Source organism: Ailuropoda melanoleuca, chromosome 16 (genome assembly GCF_002007445.2).
Source record: "Ailuropoda melanoleuca isolate Jingjing chromosome 16, ASM200744v2, whole genome shotgun sequence".
Classification (NCBI taxonomy): Eukaryota; Metazoa; Chordata; class Mammalia; order Carnivora; family Ursidae; genus Ailuropoda; species Ailuropoda melanoleuca.
This window is the reverse complement of record NC_048233.1, coordinates 79,882,606-79,903,671: the sequence shown is the minus strand read 5'-3', so window position 1 is coordinate 79,903,671 and position 21,066 is coordinate 79,882,606. Positions and strand designations below refer to the sequence as shown.

At 40.9% G+C, this 21,066-nt stretch overlaps 2 protein-coding genes across 11 annotated transcripts in view; both read right to left on the bottom strand.

The window, feature by feature from the left end:
• Window positions 1-21,066, bottom strand: part of LOC105242248 (olfactory receptor 10V1) — a 79,820-nt gene that overhangs the window by 22,561 nt on the left and 36,193 nt on the right. The window contains exon 1 of one of the 10 annotated variants that reach the window (XM_034645809.1): window positions 6,201-6,244. The exons of 8 other annotated variants lie outside the window; for them this stretch is intronic. The gene's annotated coding sequence lies outside the window, so the exon portion shown is untranslated. Of the gene's footprint in view, window positions 1-6,200; window positions 6,245-21,066 lie in introns of those variants that run through there. One more of the 10 variants, XM_034645808.1, reaches the window with a different exon arrangement.
• On the bottom strand, window positions 2,711-5,647 carry LOC117796726 (olfactory receptor 10V1-like). The gene is given in 3 exon segments (XM_034645810.1): window positions 2,711-4,904; window positions 4,906-5,014; window positions 5,016-5,647. Coding segments are annotated over 3 exon segments (939 nt in total). The 5' UTR covers window positions 5,165-5,647; the 3' UTR covers window positions 2,711-4,223.

The window sequence follows — 21,066 nt, the reverse complement described above, 5'->3', positions numbered from 1 at the left end:
GGGAGGGAGGAAGGAAGGAAGAGAAAGAGAGAAAGAAAGAAAGAAAGAAAGAAAGAAAGAAAGAAAGAAAGAAAGAAAGAAAGAAAGAAAGAAAGAAAAGGAAGGGAAGGAAGAGTGATCAGTGTTTAGGGAAACCCAAACCCTACAAAGACTGTTCTATGATAGAACATCCCAGATAATGTGATTGTGAATCTTCAAGAGGAAAGTAAAATATGCACTTTTCCCACGCTTAATTGTCCAGGACATTTTTTCCCATGCCATCTGAGGGATGTGGGCCTTTAAAAGTGACCACCATTTTGGGAAATGCTGGTTTATTCTAGAAAAGAAGATGATACCATTTCTCATGGCAACTCTTGCTCTCAGTAGCGTTTGAGAATCCTAAGATCTTGGTGCTATTGGAACTTGGCACATTTGCCCTCTTAGCACGCAGTCATCTAAATAATTCAAATAAATTTTAGGAAAACCAAGAAATGGATTTTGTTTCTAAGGAGCAATAGAATCCAAATGAGACCCAGGTTGTCTGCTGCAGTTCGCAAAGTACGTTCATAGCCAGAACCTCACTGATGATCCTTTCAACAGGCCTTCCAAGCAGGCTGACTTTGCAGATGAAGACACTGCCTTCACTGACAGAACACAGACACGCAGAAAGAGAGGAAGAGTTAGGAATTTAAAACAATTCCTGAAATTTAAGTGTCTTCCCCTTTGGCTTCTAGTCTTGTATAAGTTTCATCCAATTTTTTTTGTTATGTAGGAAAAACTGTCTGATCAGGAATATCCAGAAAGAGTCAATGTGCTCTGAACCGCCAGAGCCTTATAATTTCTTTTTTTAGAGCATCCTTAAACAACTCATTTCTCATGCTGTAGACCAAGGGGTTCAGCATAGGGGTGATGAAGGTGTAAACTGCAGACACTCCCTGGCCCCTGTCTGGAGAGTACCTGGAGCTGGGGCACGGGTAGATGAGGCTCCTACATCCGTACTGCAGCACGACCACAGTCAGGTGTGAGGAGCAGGCGGAGAAGGCCTTGTGCCTCCCCTCCGCCGGGCAGATCTGCAGGATGGCGGCCATGATGAAGACATAGGAGACAGTGATCAGCAGGAAGGGGACGGTGAGGATGATAACGTTGACCATATAATTTGTGATAAGTTTCATTTATATTTCATTTTAACATTATAATACCTTACTGGTCAATGTTTAGTGCTTCAACTCTACAATCCCTTGAGGTGGGTTGACTTGTGCAAGTTTGCACCGCTGGTTAGTGGCTGATCTGGGATTTTAAACCAAGACTTCTGATGTCCTAACTCAATCTGTTCCGTCAATTTTCATGAACAACAAGAAGAAGATTTGGGGGTCCACATGGGCCCACCTAGGGCTGAGTTACAGCCTGCCTGATATTTTTAGTTAAAAAAAGGAATGTTTTCTTAAATAACTACCTTCTATAAACTAGGTAGGCTGTAGAGCCATGGCTTAGTTAGTTCTGGCTATTAGAACAATGTGCCAGATCCTGGATGGCTTCTAAACAACAGAAATGTATTTCTAACAGTCCTGGAGGCTGGAGTCTGAGATCATAGTGCCACACGGTTGGGTGAGGGCCCTCTTCCACGCTCTTGTTATGTCCTCACATGGTGGAAGAGGCTAGGGAGTTTTGTGGGATTTCTATTAGAAGGACACTAATACCGTTCATGAGTGCTCCACTCTCATGACCTAATTACCTCCAAAAAGTGCCACTTCCAAATACCAACACATCAGGGATTAGATTCAGTATATAAATTTTGAGGGGACGCAAACATTCAGCGCATACTAGGCCACTTCCTTTGCATAGCTAATGCCACTGGGAGTCATTCCAGTAGGTTCAGACCAATGAGTAAATAAAATCAAATTAGAATATAATGACATTATTTTGTGCTCTTCAAATCTAATTCCATTGGAATACCGTTATGAAATTGGAGCATGCTGACAGAGGTGTAATGAAAGACAAGAAAATCAATCATGTCTAAATCTTGTGTAGTAAGCACATAACTTCTTAGCTCATTATTAATGCAGAATATAGGTATCCCAACTCTTGGATAAAAACAATAACTAGGGTCTTTCTCTTCTCCGATTCCTATCCAGATCCTGGTTGAGTAAAATCGTGTTTGTGGAGTACTTCCTGAAAGACATGCTGGCCAATCAGGCTCTAATAGTTTAGATTTATTCCCTAAAATCAAGTTAGAAAATTTGAGAGGTAGATCCTTTTTTGACTATAATCATCCCTCCTAGAACTGTTTTAAGTGACTTGAACATGTCACACCATCAGCTTACATGGGGAATTAACCCTAGAAAATTCATGTCATACTTACTTATGTTATGGTGGTTAAGGTCACAGGCTCCGAAGTCAGACTGTGACAGCACTTACTAGCTGTGTGATCTTGGGGAAATTACTTAAGTTCTCTGAGCCTCAGTTCTTTATGTGTAAAATATGGATAATAATGGTACCTATCTCATAAGATGTTGTGGAAATCAAGTGAGCCAATGTGTACTAAGCACCTAAACAATGTCTGGCACATTATTCAGTGCTCAATAGATGATAGCTAGTGTTATTATTGTAATTGCTGGCATGTTGTTAGATATGCAATATTCTCCTTTGAAAAACTTGTGGGAAAAGATTCTTTTACATCTGAGATTTAACCCAAAAAAGTGTTAGATTTCTCCATAATTCTACTATATATTATTATATGAACTCCGAATTCTCCAACTGAGTTGTATTTTATTCTTTTCCTCAGACACTAGAAATCTCAGATACCTGTAGGAGACCATTATATAGACTGCAGAGAGCACATGGTTTGGATTTCTGCATAGAATTTTACTACTATATTCTCTATAATCCCACCTAAATTTTTCCTTTACCCCCATCTTCTTGCCTATGTGTTTTTAACATTTGTATCGAAGCATTTTTAAGCTGCTTCACACATTTTGTGGAAGCTATTGGAAACAATAAATTAAAAGTAGAGAAGTAATATATTAATTCCAACAAACACCATTGCTGTCAATAAATATCTGTTGAGTCTTCACACAAGCACAGCTAAAAATACTTGGATGCCCCAGGAATTCTTGCCATCAGGATTCCATATTCCCCCTCTTTCTCACATGTAACACAATCAGATATGGAAGGGTCTGGTTTTAATCACCAAGTGCACTTGAAACATCAAGAGAGAATGGGATTCTTTCTTTTTCTCTGATCAAGGAAGAGGTCTTGGAAATACCTTTCCCTACTCTCAATCCTCCATCTAGTCTCCACCACCAATGTCCCTAACAGCCCTGCTCATTGCCTACGATAGCTTGGGGTTCCCCTGTGATGGACCCATCTGCTGCAATGAGAAGCCGCTGACCCTACTGCTTTGGGAAGGGCTGATTGGACCAGCAGGAAGGCAGAACTTGGACAATTTAGTAAAAGCCCTTCAAGAACAAGTGACAGAGGACTTAAATAAATAAATAACGATCGTGGCTTCTTCTGTATTTTCCTATTATATTTTCACACATCCATATTCCCACTGGACCGTCCATCCAACCCCCTTAAGGTAGGAAGACTGTTGTTATCACCATCCTCTCTTTTATGTAGAGGCAAGGTTAGGACTCAAGTTTGTGGCTGAACCTTAAGGCTAAGTACCCAGCACTTACCAGAAAACACGAAGAAAGAATAAGCCATTTCTTCTACCTGAGGGGCCTTGTAGACTTATAAAGGCAATGCCAAAACACATGAAACTTAGTTACATAAAAAGAAGTGTGATTTAGTGAAAAGGGAAAGATCGCTGTCAGAGAAGTGGCCAGACAGACTTTATTAAGGAGATGGGTCTTGAGCAGGCAAAGAGAAAGGTCAAAAGGCATTCGAGTAAGTGAATCCATTGGGCCTGCGTACCATCAGGGATGTAGGCTCTTAAAACAGGTAACAGGACAGCATCCGTTGTATCAATGGCTACTGTGTCTCTATGTGTCCTTTTCCTCACTGACACTCCTGTCCAGTCCTTATTCTAAGCCGTATGGTGAGAGAGGAGGCTGGCTAAGTGGGCAGGGCCAATCCAGGGCTTCCTCAGCGGAATCCACTAAAAAGCAGAGGAATTCACACTGATGAGCATTTCACAGGCTGAGGCAGCCATGGAGACAGTTATCTCTCCACTCCTTCCTGTTTGCTTTGGAGCTTCCTGTCCTTCAGATCATGCCCCTACTCCTGGTTTGGGAGTGTTTATTCTAGGAAGGTTTCCTGAACGTTCTTGCCATAAGTCTCCTTACTGCCTCAGTCACCTCTTGATTCCTTATGCTATAGATCAAGGGGTTTAGCACTGGTGAAAAAAAGGTGTAGACAACAGACACTGCCCAGCCCTCTTCTGGAGAGTAGCTGGAGCTGGGGCGAAGGTAGATAAGGGTGCAACTCCCATACTGCAGGAGAACCATGATGAGGTGGGAGGAACAGGTGGAGAAAGCCCGGCGCTTGCCCTCAGCTGAATTCATCCTCAGGATGGCGGCCACGATGCAGCCATAGGAAAGACAGATAAGGAGGAAGGGGATTGCCACGGCGGCCACACCGAGGACATAGAGAGCAGTCTTGTGCACATGCATGTCTGCACAGGCCAAGCGCGTGACTGCAGGCATGTCACAGAAGAAGTGGTAGATTTCGTTGGGGCCGCAGAATGGAAGGTGGCAGATCAGAATGGTCAAAGGCAGCGACAACAGGAATCCCAGCCCCAAAGAACCTGACGTCATCTGCCCACAGAGCTGCTGACTCATGATGAGGCTGTAATGCAGTGGAGGACAGGTGGCTGCATAGCTGTCGTAGGCCATGACGGCAAGCAAGACACCGTCAGACCCTCCAAGAAGGATGAAGAAGAGCATCTGGGCCCCACAGGTAGGGAGAGAGATAAGCATCTGCCCCCATGGAAAAGATGCTAGCCAGAGTCAGGGGAGCGATGTTGGTAGAGTAACCAACCTCCAGCATGGCCAGGACAAAGAGGAAGTCCATCGGGGTATGGAGAGGGATCTCACCAGATGGTGAGCCCAATGCTCATGTTCCCAACAAGACTTCCTAAGTACAAAAGCAAGAGGGCCACAAATATGAGGGGAACCACCGCTGGGTCTGTTGAGAAGGGCTGAAAGTGGAAGTAGACCCCTCCAGTCTGGTTTTCCTCTTCCATTAGAGCTGGTACAAGGAAAGAAGTCAAGGAAAAGTGACTCTCCGTGTCCTTGAGCCCGGAACCGGCCCAGCCACATTAAAAACACTGTCTACAATCCCTGAGTATTTATCCTCATTGCTTCCTTCTAAGTCCAGTTAATGTTATCTCGCCTGGCCACTGCTTACTCTACTAGCTGTGTGACCTTGGAGAAGTTACAGACTTCAGCACTCTCCTTTCAAACGCAGGGAGAGCCTCACACCCACCTCCGAGGTGTGGTGAAAATTAAATGAGATCCTGTGCCTGAAAGTGCCAAGCCTGATACACCCAGTAGGTTCTCAATGGGGTTTCCTATTTTCCTATTTCCATTCTTTCCTTGATTTTCATTCTTTTATATATATATATATATATGCAAATATTTCTGATCATTCACATGCCTCTTCAGTACTCTGATTATCCAGTTACCACAACAACATCTTAAAAATACATATTTGGGGCACCTGGGTAGCTCAGTCGGTTAAGCGTCTGCCTTCAGCTCAGGTCATGATCCCAGAGTCCTGGGATCGAGCCCTGCATAAGGCTGCCTGATCAGCGGGGAGTCTGCTTCTCCCTCTCCCTTTGCTGCTCCCCCTGCTTGTGCTTTCTCTCTCTCTCTCTCTCTCTCAAATAAATAAATAAATAATAAATAATAATACATGTTTATACAAAGAGCATATGATTCTCATGTTGAGCCAAGAAGACAGGCAACACAGGTGTTGCCTTTCACTGATAGAAATGTGGACCTGGAAGCCCAGACAAGTTAAACAGCTCACACAGCTATCCTCCCCTGTCAGGATTTTGTGATCGCATTTTTTCCTTCAACATTCAACAGTCCAGTTTGTTTTGTTTTGTTTACCAAACATGAACTCTACTTTCATTTTGCCTTCTTGCATATGCTCACCTGCATTTTTGTGGTGTCTACCCTGGATAGCCACCCAGGCACCCCGAGATCCATCTGTCTCAAACACTTTTTAAATCATATTACTCCACATTCACTCTAAACTTAGAAAAGCAAGAGAACCTCAATTTTGGGACACCTGGGTGGCCCAGTGGGTTGAGCATCTGCCATCAGCTCAGGTCATGATCTCGGGGTCACGTCGAGCTCTCAGCTCAGTGGGGAGTCTGCTTCTCCTTCTCCCACTCCCCCTGCTTGTGCTCGTTCTCTCTCTGACAAATAACTAGACAAATCCTAAAAAAAAAAAACAAAAACAGAAAACCTCAATTTTGTCAATTATATCTCAATAAAGCTGAAGGAAAAAAATCAAAGGAACGCCTTATTCCTATAGTATCACACACAATTATTACAGGCTGAGTCACAAAATATTTTTATAAGCAAAATTAGTATGACTCACGGGGCGAGGTGAAGTTCAGGAAATCACTCCATGAACATGCCCCACTGCCCCATCTCACCACTCACGTCTTTATTCCAAGTCCCTAGGTCCTCAGGCACGACTCTTAAAATTGCATTGAGTTTGAATTTGCTGCAAGGTAGGCTTGCAGGTGCATGCAAGTATTTTCCGGCGTTTACGGAATTTTCAATTACTTTGAATGGCCAAAGCTACAGAGCACTTCTTGCGTTGATCTTCTTGGGCGATACTTAGGCCAGGCCAGGCCAAAAACACTGCTCTGCTAAATTACATGGGTGGGACAAAAATGGCAAATTATTTTTGTTGTTTGACATGTGAGCCAAGTTTTAATATTATGTCTTCTTTGGTTTGGGTCTTAAGGGTGATGCTCAGTGCCGTCAACGTTGTGGAGAAATGAGCACTGCCAAGCTCGCTGGTGGGGGGTGAAAGGTTTGACACTTTGAGAAAATAATTTTCAAATGCTTGTATTTTGTCAAAATACAGACAATTTTCCAAGCTGGGTAATGCATACATGAGCATTCATTACACTGTCCTCTTAATTCGTGTAGGTTTGAAATTTTCCAAATAAAAAAATGCGTATTTGGATTTAAGTTGCGTTATTCTACTCCAAGACTCTAAAGTCAGAAATTAATCTAAAATATAACAACCATAACAACAACAAAAAGCACAGCATAATTTTAATAGAAAATCATGAAACAACCTAATACAGAATGCTAGATTCAGTTGATGAAACACTAAGCAATTGTTTAAAATTACATTTGTAAAGACGATGTCATAACGTGAAAATATTTGTGATGTAATACTACACAGAAAATGAAATTTAAAAAGTTACCATCTCTGCACCACAAAAAAAATCCAGTCTTTGAGTGATGCACCTGAAGGATACTTTTCCTGTTCTGTATTCTCCAAAATCCTATAATAAACATCAAAACTCTTATAATTTTAATTACAAGCTTGTAACACGATAAAAAGAGAGACAAGCAGTGTTGTCCTCAAACTGCAGAGGACAATATTTTGCAAATGTTTAGAGCAAGTAAACAATTTATACAGAATCTTTCCTTAAGAAAAGTATTTGTCTCATCACAATTGACCACCACATTTTCCGTAAGAAAAGTGTCATTGCACCAGTGCTCTCATCCTTACTCCAGGTCACTTGCGATCAATCACCTCCAGAATGGAAGTGAAGGAAGTTTGTTTTTCCTGCCAGCCTGCTTTCCTTAAATGCTGACATAGAGCAGCCCCAGGACCTCAACTATTCCGGGGAAACGGCCCCACCGGAGGAAGGCACCTTCCTCCGTGGGGCACCACAGACCGCCTGGGAAATGCTGACGCGGAAACTTGAAACTGGCTCTTCACACTTGGTGCACAGATGACCACCCCCCCGCACTCTACATTGTTCACTCTTGAGTTATCTGTGCACATGTCTGTCCCCCTGGTCACACAACACACGTGCAGCGTCTATAATTCATCTGTACGCACACACTCACACACAGTTTGCCAATGACGGGTGCAACTCAACTTTTTAAATAATAATTAAGCCAGCCCGACAAAAGCCAGATATTCTGAATCACAGCAGGGAAAACTGGAAAAAGGAATAAGATTAAAATAGTAGCCAACATGTATGGGGTGCCTGCTGATGTCTCCTGCACTACAAATAATAATAACTGGGGCACCTGGGTGGCTCAGTCGTTAAACGTCTGCCTTCGGCTCAGGGCATTATCCCAGGGTCCTGGGATCGAGCCCCACATCGGGCTGCCTGCTCTGCTGGGAACCTGCTTCTTCCTCTCCCACTCCCCCTGCTTGTGTTCCCTCTCTTGCTGGCTGTCTCCCTCTCTCTCTGTCAAATAAATAAAATCTTTAAAAGTAATAATAATAACAACTGGGGCACCTGGGTGGCTCAGTTGGTTAAGCGTCTGCCTTCGGCTCAGGTCATGATCTCAGAGTCCTGGGATTGAGCCCCGTGTTGGACTCCAGGCTCAGCTGAGAGTCTTGTTTCTCCCTCTGCCTCTGCCCCGGTCCCTGCTCGCGCTCTCTCTCTCTCTCTCTCTCAAATAAATAAAATCTTTAGGGGAAAAAAAACAAAAACCAAACCAAAACAAAAAACAAATAATAATAGCTAACCTTTATTGAATGTTGGGTATTATTCTAAGCACTTTCTGCCAATTTATTCATTTACTTATATTAAACTTATGAGGTAGGTGCTATTATTTCTTCTTTTTTTTCAGGTAGGTGCTATTATTGACCTTATTTTACAGATGAGGAAATCAAAGCACAGATTCCAACCCCGGCCAAAAGGCTGAAGATTGCATATGCTTAACCACTGCTCCATGTGACTTGTCATGAGTATGTCCCCACATTTGTCACCTTTGCGTGGTGAAGCTTTATACATGGGGACATGTGGTAGAATAAGGATCGGTTGTATTCTGTCTCTAGGAGACAGTACATCATCTGTTAGTTGGGAATCTTAAACAAAAAAAATTCAGGCACTTAATATTCCCATTGCTGGGAATTAATTCTGAAGAAGCAAGTCAAAGGAATTAGAAAGTATTCATATAAGGCTGTTTCTAGCAGTACTGTTCTGGATCTAAAAGAAAGAAGCAGGGGCGCCTGGGTGGCACAGCGGTTAAGCCTGCCTTCGGCTCAGGGCATGATCCTGGCGTTATGGGATTGAGCCCCACGTCAGGCTCCTCTGCTATGAGCCTGCTTCTTCCTCTCCCACTCCCCTTCTTGTGTTCCCTTTCTCGCTGGCTGTCTCTATCTCTGTCGAATAAATAAATAAAATCTTTAAAAAAATAAAAAAAATAAAAGAAAGAAGCAAATCGCACAACCCACAAGGAACTGAAATGCCCAACGGTTAAAGAGTAATGAAATGATATGGTGNATAAAAGAAAGAAGCAAATCGCACAACCCACAAGGAACTGAAATGCCCAACGGTTAAAGAGTAATGAAATGATATGGTGTGTGAATTCAGCGGATTAGAAGCCCTTTGCTGAGAAAAGAGTAGAGAAGACAGTGTTGAAAAAACGAGAAGTGCATATAGAGGGCTGTCAGTTTAAGTGTAAACAGACAAGGTCAAGTACCCTACCCACCACAGTCACAGGGCTGTGAAACTTTATAACTGGACCAAAGCCTGAGAGACCATAGACAGTTATAAATGTGTTGTTCACAGAAATGAGTGTGTTTGCATGTTTTTTTGCAAATCTTTTGTACATTTGTCTAATCACTTAAATTTTTAAAGTATTTTTTATTTTTTTTTTAATAGCACCACTGTAGTGGGAAGAACAATCTTTATTTTATTTTTTTTTTAAAGATTTTATTTATTTATTTGACAGAGATAGAGACAGCCAGTGAGAGAGGGAACACAAGCNTTTTTTAAAGGTTTTATTTATTTGAGAGAGAGAGAGAGCGCGCGTGCGCGCGCGCGTGCGCGTGAGCTGGGGGAGGGGCAGAGGGAGAAGCAGACCCCCCTGCTGAACAGGGAGCCTGACGAGGGGGCTCGATTCCAGGACGCCATGATCACAACCCAAGCCAAAGGCAGACCATTAACTGCCTGAGCCACCAAGCACCCCTAAAGTTTTTTTTAAAGAAAAATGAGGGAAACCATCATCAGAGGCTTTTTCTAACCAAATGCCAAAACCTACCTCAGGCNATTTTTTAAAGATTTTATTTATTTATTTGAGAGAGAGAGAGCGCGCGCGTGAGCTGGGGGAGGGGCAGAGGGAGAAGCAGACCCCCCTGCTGAACAGGGAGCCTGACCAGGGGGCTCGATTCCAGGACGCCATGATCACAACCCGAGCCAAAGGCAGACCATTAACTGCCTGAGCCACCAAGCACCCCTAAAGTATTTTTTTAAAGAAAAATGAGGGAAACCATCATCAGAGGCTTTTTCTAACCAAATGCCAAAACCTACCTCAGGCTGGTTGAAAATCCCTGGGAGGGTAAGTTCGCAGAAGGCTTTTTAAGCATTTCTTTCCTTCAGAGCTTGGAAACAGTCCATATCATTTGGGGTCCAGGGAGGCTGAGCTGCCAGAGTCTCCGGAAACTTCTCCTGAGGGACGCCAGAGCCTGAGGTTAACCACGTCCTGTCTTCCCTTCGCAAGAACCCGCACTGACCCATGTGTCTGACACTTACTTACGGAGCACCTACTCTGTTCCCCGACACTGATGTGGGAAGTGGAGATAGAGCGGGAACAGGAGAGAAAAGGCCCTGGACCTGATGAAGCTTACGTCCTCGCAAGAAAGAACAGACAGAAAATAAGAAAAAAATAATCATATAATTTTAGGTAATGATAAGTGCATACGGAAGATAAAGCAGAGTAGTGGGGTGGGGGCGGGCAACTTCAGCTACAGGAGTCGAGGAAGACCCCTCTGGGAAAGTGACGTGAAGGGAGTCCTGAAAGCGTAACTGAGAAGAACAGGTGCACAATGACCACGTTCTACGTTCTAGAAATCCGCTGTACAACATTGTGCCTATACTTAATAATACTGTATTGTACACTAAATAGATAAAGGGGATTTGAGGTACAAACCTCCCATTATAAAATCAATAAGTCACAGGGATTAAAGTACAGCCTAAGGATTGTCGTAATACTGTCACAACGTCGTATGGTGACAGATGGTAACTACCCATGTGGTGAGCATTACGTAATGTGTATAATTGTCCAAACACTATGTGGCATGCCTGAAACTAATAAAATATAAAAAGTCAACTTCAATTGAAAATTTTCAAAATCAAAACTGATGAACATAGGGGAAGGGAAAGAAAAATAAAATAAGATAAAAACAAAGAGGGAGGGGAGCCATAAGAGACTCTTAACCATAGGGAACAAACTGAGCGTTCCTGGTGGGGAGGTGGGTGGCAGGGTGGGGTAACTGGGTGATGGGTATTAAGGAGGACACTTGATGTAATGAACACTGGGTGTTATATACAGCTGAGGAACCACTAAATTTATACCCCTGAAACTAATAATACAGTATATGTTAATTAACTTGAATTTAAATTTAAAAAATTAAATAATAAAATAAAATCACAAAAAAATTTAAAGGGTAGATTTCATGTTAAGTATTCTTATCACAATAAGAAGTAAAATAAAATAATTTTTATGAAGTTGCTGGAATGTGTAAAAATAAACAAGACGGGAAAGAGTATTCGGGGAGAAGCATTAGCACATGCAAGGGTCCTGAGGCAGCGATAATTTGGCTGGTTCAGTGAACCACAGAAACAGTGATGTGGTTGGATGGATGCAGAGGAGTCAGCAATGGGGAAAAAGGAAAGAGGTAGCCAGAGGAAGGTAGCCACAAATCATGCAGAGACTTGAGGGCGACAGAAGTCTGGATTCCATCGTAAGTGTTATGGGAAACCACTAGAGGTTTTAAGGAGAGGGATATGCTGACCCTTGTCTTGTAACAAGGTCACTCAACTATGATTCAGGGAACATACTAGAAGGAAAGAGGAGGCAGGGAGATGGTCAGGAGGTTCAGATGCCGTGAGAGGACTGGTAGCCCCAGAATCGAACTCACCCAGCTCCTTCTACTCCTCTTTCTTCTCCCCCTCAAAGATCAATTATACAGAGATCTGGCTAGATGTGAGAAAAAAATACATGTTCTCCTCTACAACAGGTTACTTTATCCGACTGGCTTTATAAAAAATAAGTAGTTTCGATATTTCTTATTGCCCTCTTCATTTCCATGGTTGACCTATAAAAGATATTAATAGATCTGACAGTTGTTGGATACTTACTATGGGCACATTTTCTGCTAAGTATGTCATGTGCACTATTACCCATGATCACCTCCATTTTACAGATGGCGAAACTGGGGCTTTCAGAGTAAATAATTTGACCAAATTTAGGTATCTTTAAAAGACAGAAAGCCAGGAATCGAACCCAATTTGAAGGACTTCGAAGCTACACTCTAGACTACACATTTGCAATGAATACACTGGTGGTCAAAGTATGATACAGCGATCAGCAGAATCAGTGTCAGCTGGGAGCTTGGTACCAGTGCAGACTCCCAGGCCCCACCCCAAGCCACTTAACGTATAGAAGTTTTAAGTTAAAATTCCTTACATTCTCTAGGTGTAAAATCATATCATCTGAGACCAATTTATTTTCTTGTCTGCATTATTTAGAACCTCCAAAAAGTGTTGATTAATCATGGCGATGACGGGTGTCCTGTCTAGCACCTGATATTTTGTGAACATGGTTTAATTATTCCACCATTTTAATGATGCCTGCTGTGAGATTTTAATATAGTCTTTTTCGCATGAAGTATCAGGCTGTACAGAAGGAGTCAGCAAGTTTGCTCTTAAGTCCCAGACAGTATATTTTAAGCTTGGTGCACGTACAGCCTCCGTCACAACAGCTCGATTTTGCTGCAGGCATAGACAACAGGGGAATGAATAAGCATGGTTGCATTCCAATAAAACGTTATTTACAAAAAACAAACAGCCCACAGATGTAACATGTAGCCCATAGTTTGCGGATTCCTGCTTCAGGGACAGCGTAGTTTGAATTTTGATGCCATCACTTGCTAGCTACATCCCCTTGCGTAATTTACTAGACATCTTGGTCCTCAGTTTCCTTATCTGAAAAATGAGGTTAACAGTAGCCCCTCCTTCATAATGTAATTATGCAGAGTGAGTGGTCCATGCGACATATAGAAAAATTGCCTACGTCGGAAACAGCATTCAATAATAGAGGCAAAAGAGCAGAAATCTTTCCTGATTTATTCCCCATTGTACTCCCAGTTCTGGCACACAGTAAGCACTCAATAAATATTCACAGAATAACTAAAAGCTAACTATAATATATTTAAATAGTTTATTTCTATTCTTATTTTATTCAGAGCTTTTCTAAAGAATCTGTTGAAGTCCATCAGATAACTTTTCAGCAGCTCTGAGCATAAATGTAGTATTTGCCTCTTCTCTTCAACATAACACGGGAAGTCCTAGCCAAAGTAATCAGGCAAGAAAAAGAAGGAAATGCTGCCATTTGCGACAACATGAATGAACCTGGAGATTTTGCTCAGTGAAATAAGCCAAAGAAACACAAGTACTGAATCATATCCCTTATATGTGGACTCTAAAAAGAGTTGTACTCCTAGAAAGACAAACTAGAAGGTGGCTACCAAGGGTTGGGAGTGGGGGAATCGGGGAGACATTGGCCAAAGGGTACAAGTTTCCAGTTATAAGATGAATAGCTTCTAGATACCTACCATACAACATAGTGACTACAGTTAATAATAATGTATTGTATCCTTGAAATTTTCTAAGTGAAGAGATATTAAGTATTCTCACCACACACAAAAAAAGTAACTATATGAGGTGATGGATATATTATTTAGCTTGATTGTGGTAATCATTTCACAATGTATACATAGATTAAAAATCACATTATATATCTCAAATATATATAATTTTTATTTGTCAATTTTAGCTGGATCATGAAATATTGGGGATGAATATCTGGAAGTAAGGATAAATAAAATCAGTAGCTCTCAACATTCTCTGCACCACACAACTTTATGTGTTTTCTCTATGAACCCCACAGTCAAAATTTTAAAGCTAAGAAAAGGTTAGGTGACATGATAAATACTGCACATGCATTATCCCATTCAACCTCCACAACTACTCTACGAGAGAGGGGCTGTACTGTCATCCCCACTTTGCAGGTAAGGTAAGTAAGGCTTAGAAAATTTAATTAACTTACCCAAAGGCACACTCAGCCAGGGTCAAAGCCAAGGTTTAAATCCAAGTCTGTGTGAATTCAGACCCACTCTTTTAGCCACTCTTTTTTTTTTAAAAGATTGTATTTATTTATTTATTTATTTATTTATTTATTTATTTATTTATTTGGGAGAGAGTGAGAGAGAGAGCACAAGCAGGGAAGAGAGGGAGAAGCAGGTTCCCCGCTGAACAGGGAGCCTGATGTGGTACTCCATCCCAGGATCCTAGGATCATGACATGAGCCAAAGGCAGACACTTAACTGACTGAGCCACACAGGTGTCCCTCTTTTAGCCATTCTTATATATATTGCCTCCAAACCCCATGTTTTGAAAATTACTACCTACCTACCTCTTTTTTTTTTTAAATAGGTTACATGCCTAGCATAGAGCCCAATGTGGGGATCAAACTCACGACTATGAGATCAAGCCCTGAGTCAAGATCAAGAGTTGGACACTTAATGGACTGAGCCACCCAGGTGCCCCCCCAACTCTATCTTTTAAATAAATAAAAACATAAGTAATAATAACAATAATAATATAAAATCATCCCAGGAAAATGTATGACATATGTTAGGGTTTTTGAAATATTAAAATTACCCCAGAAACTCCATTAATAATCTCGAAGGGCCTTTGAGATATGGGGATGGGAGATGGTAACCGTTAGATGACCTCTAAAATCCCTTTTCATTCCATAATTTCATGAATGACCTTTCTAAAAAGAAAAAAGCTCTAGATGGTCCCTAATTTCTCCAGGGAACACTGAAACAAAACCACGTCTTTGGATGAAATTGAATGCAGCATCAGCGTTCATTAATCTCAACAAATATTACTGTCAGGATTTGAATGGTTCATACAAAATACCCAAGTTGATGGTGAGTGAAGAGTTTGGTGTTGGAAATACGAAATAGAAGATACTTAATAGTGATCCAACAGAAATGTCCAATAGACGGTGAATATACCAGTCTGAAGTTCAGGGACAAGATTTGCTGGAAATAACACATTTGAGAATTATCAGCCTGTTGCTTGTATTTAAAGCCAAACAACTAAATTGAATCATTTGCAAAAAAGGTAAAAAGAAAAGAGGATCTAGGACTGAGAGCCAGCTGGACTGGAAGTTAGGAAAAGAGAAGAAGCCAGCAAAGTAGACGAAGAAGGAATATCAGAAATATAAAGTAAAATTAGGAGGAATTAATTTTCTATAAGTAAAGAGAGCAGGGGATATTGCAGAATACATCCTCCCCCCTGAAAGAAAGAAAGAAAGAAAGAAAGAAAGAAAGAAAGAAAGAAAGAAAGAGAATAATTCTGCATGTAGAAGTTAACGTTTTAAAAACATGATTTCAAGGTAAATCAAGTGAAAATAATTTTTCATACCCCCAACTGACCTCATCACTGAACTTATCAACAAGTTACTGAAAGATAATCCCCAGGGAAGATGTACCAATGGAATAATCCTGATGCAATTTTAATTCTTAAGGAACACTGTATTTAATCTTGTTGCTTTATGCTTCCCAGGCAGACCCCACTCATCTCAGGGGACCAAGAATATCCCTTTAGCCAGATTAGTTATGAATGTCCTTACCCGATGATAATTTTGAGTCTGAATGTCAGGGGAACTTCAAAGGTAGGTTTTAGGCTACAGGGATGTAGTGAGTAAAGCCCAGACGTTACCTTACACGAAGAAGAAAAAGGCAGGATGGAACATGCCTTTAATCTAAGAGTTGATTAGACAGGAATCAGGTTGAGTTTCAGATGTGTTTAACATAATGCCCTGAATCAATGAGATATGTGAATCTAGAAGTGGTCTGCATACCTGCCCAGGGATACTCTGAGGACAGAAGGACCTAGGGGCAGACTCTGGGGTCCTCAGTGTTTAGCAAAGGATCCAAGTAAATCTGCAATGGCTTGCATTCCACACAAGCCAGGTATAAGGTAAGAGTCTCCTCCCAGACTCCACATTTGAGAAGATTTGGAAAATCCCTAGCTTGTAACTAGGCCAAGCCTTGTGGTAGGCACTGGTCAGGGAAGAGAAACTAAGGATGGAACTTTTCACAGAAAGAGTCAAAGTCCAATTCCTGCTCAGAACCAATGTTTTATACCAGACGGTTTAAGGGGAACTCAAGAATGCATACTGTAAAATTCACGGTCTTCAGATTGATGAATGGCAAGGAGGAGGCTAAGTCTGAAATGGTCAAGGAATCATACTCTAGATCAGTTTAAGAGTCCAATGCTAACTAGCACTGAAACAGAAAGATGTCAGTACTTTCAAGGCTTTCTCCAGTTTGAAAATATCCATCATTCCAAACTTCAAACTCATAGAAGCGAAGAATTAGGAAACATCTACTTCTATTATAAAAGGAATGACTAGAAGTTTCCTTCACATCAAGAATCCCCTTGATGCATATAAAAATAATTCTAATTACATGGAATTTTTCAAAAAAACATTATTCTAAAAAGAGAGATATGCCTGTGTACGAGTGCCCAATAAATATTACCCACTGGTATGCAGTAGAATAACTTTTTGTCAAATGCCTGAATATTTCATTTGAGATATTCAACATATGTTTGTAAAAGTATTATGTTTAACCATGTGAAATTGCCTATATGCTACCATTATCAGCTTTCAGAAACAAATTCCATATGATTCAACATGTTAGCAATAAAGAGATAGATACCACATTGGAACTCCTTCCTGCCAGATGCCGCTGCCAGAAAGTTTTCACGGAAGTCTCTTCCAGAAAGTAAGGAACACTCTTCAGACATCTAATCTCTTCAGATATATAGATGCATACAAAATTCAAATTTCATTTTATGAATGATATTTATGAATTCATAATTCATATATGAAATTCATATATACTCAGACATATAGAAAATGTTATTCAAGAATGTTTTGTAAGGACAAATATATCTTTTGTTTGGCTACATCTGATGTTGGAACATTTTCTTTGAATAGGTATGAACAGACCTTACAGCTGGCATGACTATCCCCAAAAGCCACAGATACCTGTGCTCCAAACAGGGCTTTTGCCCTGTGTATGGTGGTTATAACGTTGTTCTTCCTTCTCTGTTCTTCCCACAATCAACACTCCCAAGTTAAGATTTTATCTTCCTATTCAGGTGAGTCCAGCTTTGTGCTAATAGATATGCCACATACATCAATTAGGCCAGATATACCTAAAGTCAACACATTGTATATAAACTCTCAACTAATTTATAAGATAGTGGCCATTCTTCATTCTGTTTACAGAGGGACTCTGTAATATAAGGTGACATAGAAAACTAAAAGTGGAACTGGATGTGACATAAAATCTTTCCCAGAAAATATTAGATAGACCTGCCAGGCATTCTACCCACTCAGCAATTTAAATCTTTTTCGTTCTCAAGTTAATGGAAGGAATCAATGAATCAATATATTTTATTGAGCAGTTAATATGTGCCAGGCATTCCAGTAGGTTCTCGTATGGACATCGCTTCATTTTCACCTCACAACAACCTTGTAAAAAAGTGAGGTGTTATTCTGAACAAATGGGATCTTAGGGCAAGGGACTTAACAAGATCACAAAACTAGTAAGTAGCAAAGCTGGAATTTGAGTACACATCATTTATTCCAACATAGCCTACTTTCTACCATATTTCTTGGAAGCATCATCTCCCCCAAATTATATACTTCTTTTATATATGCATTGTCCTAAGATTGTTTGGTTGTATAACCAAACTTAGTTAAAAGACCACTTTTTAACTACCTTTTCTCCCCTTGTTATAAATGTTGTCTACAATTTAAATTGAGCGAAACTGACAAGGGAGAATGCAAGTGTTTTAAACAAAACAAGAAGAAGGGAAAATCTGGCCAACAGCCTTGTCCCTGTGACTCCACAGAGGAGATGGCATCTCAATCATCTTTGCATCCCCTAAAGTACCTTGTATATTTAAATGATAAATTAAAAAAAGGACCCACCCGTGCAACCTTGGACAAGTCAGGCAATCTCTTTGGAAGCGATGGACGTGATAACCTGGCAGAGTTCTGATTCTGTGGGCATCTGTGACCTTCTGTGGCCACTAGTCAACTTGGACAGGAATTACATGAAGGACAAAGAACTCATGGAGCCATGTTCTTCATTGCATGATGGTAAACAGTCTCAGGAGATGATAAACCATCTTTCCAAAGACTAGCTATCCCATGGGCGTTTTCTCTGAGCCATACTTATCTTAGAAAATGCTGACTACTTCTTTAATTGTTTTCTTTGGAATAGTAAGGGAGGAGCTGTTCCAAAGCAGGATTGTACGTTTGGGAAGTTTGGAAAATTATTTTTCATTGGGTAATAGCCAATTCGTGGTCTAAATCAGTACATCTAAAACTTTTCTACTTAAGTACTAATTAATCAGTATGAGATACAATTTATATTAAGGACTTGGTAAACAACCCCAAGTAAGAAACCTCTTGGAAATACTCTGTTTTTATCCCCCAAAATTCATGCAGAACTTCCTTCTACGTATACATCTCCACTTTTTTAATATGAAATGATTTTCAAAAAAATCTTCAAGTTAAAATTGGCCTTTTAAGAAAGCTGCACCACGTTGATCCTGGGACTTGATTTTGTCCTGGACACAGTTTTGTACCCTGTAGACTCTAGAATATACACATTCTGGTTTAGAACGCATGCACAGATCCAAACAATCACCACCATCACTCCAGATTTATATAAAGAGTTGTCAGCAAAGCATTATTTGTTTGCACAATCCCCGACATTTGCTTCAATATTTTGGCATCGTATAGAAGGAGTATCTGAAAGTTCCAGACCATCTTTGGAAACATGTCTAGTTGGTTTCTTCTTTGCAATAATGAAAGCACTTCATATAACCTAAAGTTGATATAGCTTCCAAATAGAACCTAACATATCTTCATCTTGTTGCAAGGAAGAGATTGCAATGAGTGGGGAACCTTTCCATGAAGAAATGAAGAGAAGAGTTAGTAGTGTGCTGGATAATGTGGTATTCCAATTTCTTAATCAGAACCCTGGATTTCATAGTACTTCTCTACATTTGATTTCCTCTTCCCTTTTCTAGACCTTGTAATAAAATGAAGCCAATGCAGACTACGCGTTGCATTTAGACACAAGTGCTTTGAGGAGATTAGGTGGATTTATGCCCAAGAGGTTGAGTGGACTTCTGTGCCCAAGGAGGTGGTAACTGAGAAAAAAAAATGAACAGATGGCACCATTGGGACTTTTCATCTCTAGTTGTCCTTATGAAATGACTTATTCATTTGTATCACCTGCATAGGTTTGGTTCAACCCAAAACTATTGTGTTTGTTTTGGGACTAGACTCTTAGCCACCAGAAGGCAGGAAGCTAAAATTGTAGGCTCCTATGAAAACTCTTTGAGCATCACTCAGGACCCTAGGTCCTGGGTCGCAAAGGACCTTGTCTTTGTTCCCATGCTCTCTCTCATGTAGGATGAACTAAGCCACTCTCCCTCCATCTTCACCGAAATATCATAGTTTTTAACCAAACCCTTTCTCCCTGCAACTTATAAAAGAAAGGGGGGGCACCTGGGTGGCACAGTCGGTTAAGCATTCAACTCTTGGTTTTGGCTCAGGTCGTGATCTTCAGGGTCATGATCTCAGGGTCGTGAGATGGAGCCCCGCATGGGGATCCATGCTCAGTGCGGCGTCTGCTAAGATTCTCCCCCCCTCTCCCTCTGTCCCTCCCGCTCATGTGCTCGCTCTCTCTCTTTCAAATAAACAAATCTTTAAAAAATAATAGAAACGAGGGAGATTCTTTCTGTTGCATTGTTAGGGGCAGCATTTACTAGATAAAACAATAGTCTCAATTGTAATTATGCCTCTCTTAAGTCTGAAAATAAGGTAATCTAACATGTTTGGTCTCAGATCTTAGGTGCTCTTTTTACCATAGACCATCTAGAGTTCTACATACAGCTGAAATATCATCAAATAACAAAGCCACTTAGGAAATATTAAATAGTATAGAGAAAGGCAGTACAGTATGAACCTAGATTAAGCATAAGAGTTCTATGGTCAAGTAGACTGTGCTCAAATCCTGGCTCTCCCACTTTCTACCTGTGTGACTTCAAAACATTTCCTAACCTCTTTAAGCCTGTGTCTTCATCTGTAAAATGGTGTGATAATAGCACAGGCTTCCCAAGTAGTTTTGTGGAATAAGTGAACAAATGCACATAAATCATTTTTCACCATGCCTAGCACTTAACATGGAATAAATGACAATTTGTCATAAGATACCCTGTCCTCAGGGAACCTAGAATATAATTTGGGACAGAACCAATAGACACAGTAGAAGACAGTGTAATAGCATTAAAATCATAACACTGAGCAACACAGAATTTCAGAGAAAGGAGAGAGAGATTTAAACTGGAGTGGTCTGGGAAGACATCATAAAAGAACATGACCTAGAATTTGAAAGTTGGGCAGGATTTGGATGAGGCAAAAGAGAGAAGATGAGATTTCTAACTGGACAGAGAACAGAAGTATGTGAAACGGGAAGGAGAATGATGGAGAAGAGGCCAATGAATGAGTAGACCATATGGTACACGACAGGGATAATTGGGGCCATAGTGGGATTAGGTTCAAACAGTCAGGTCCAAGAAAGGCTGGAATAAGCAGCAGAGGAGCACGAAGGTTGTCGTGTAAGCAACAGGAAGGCACTAAAGCAGATGGATGACGTGATCATGGAGAGCAGGACAGACGATGAAGGGAAGAGGAAGGAAAACGGGAGAAGAGATAGGGGGCTATCACAAGAACCCAAACATAAGATAACAAC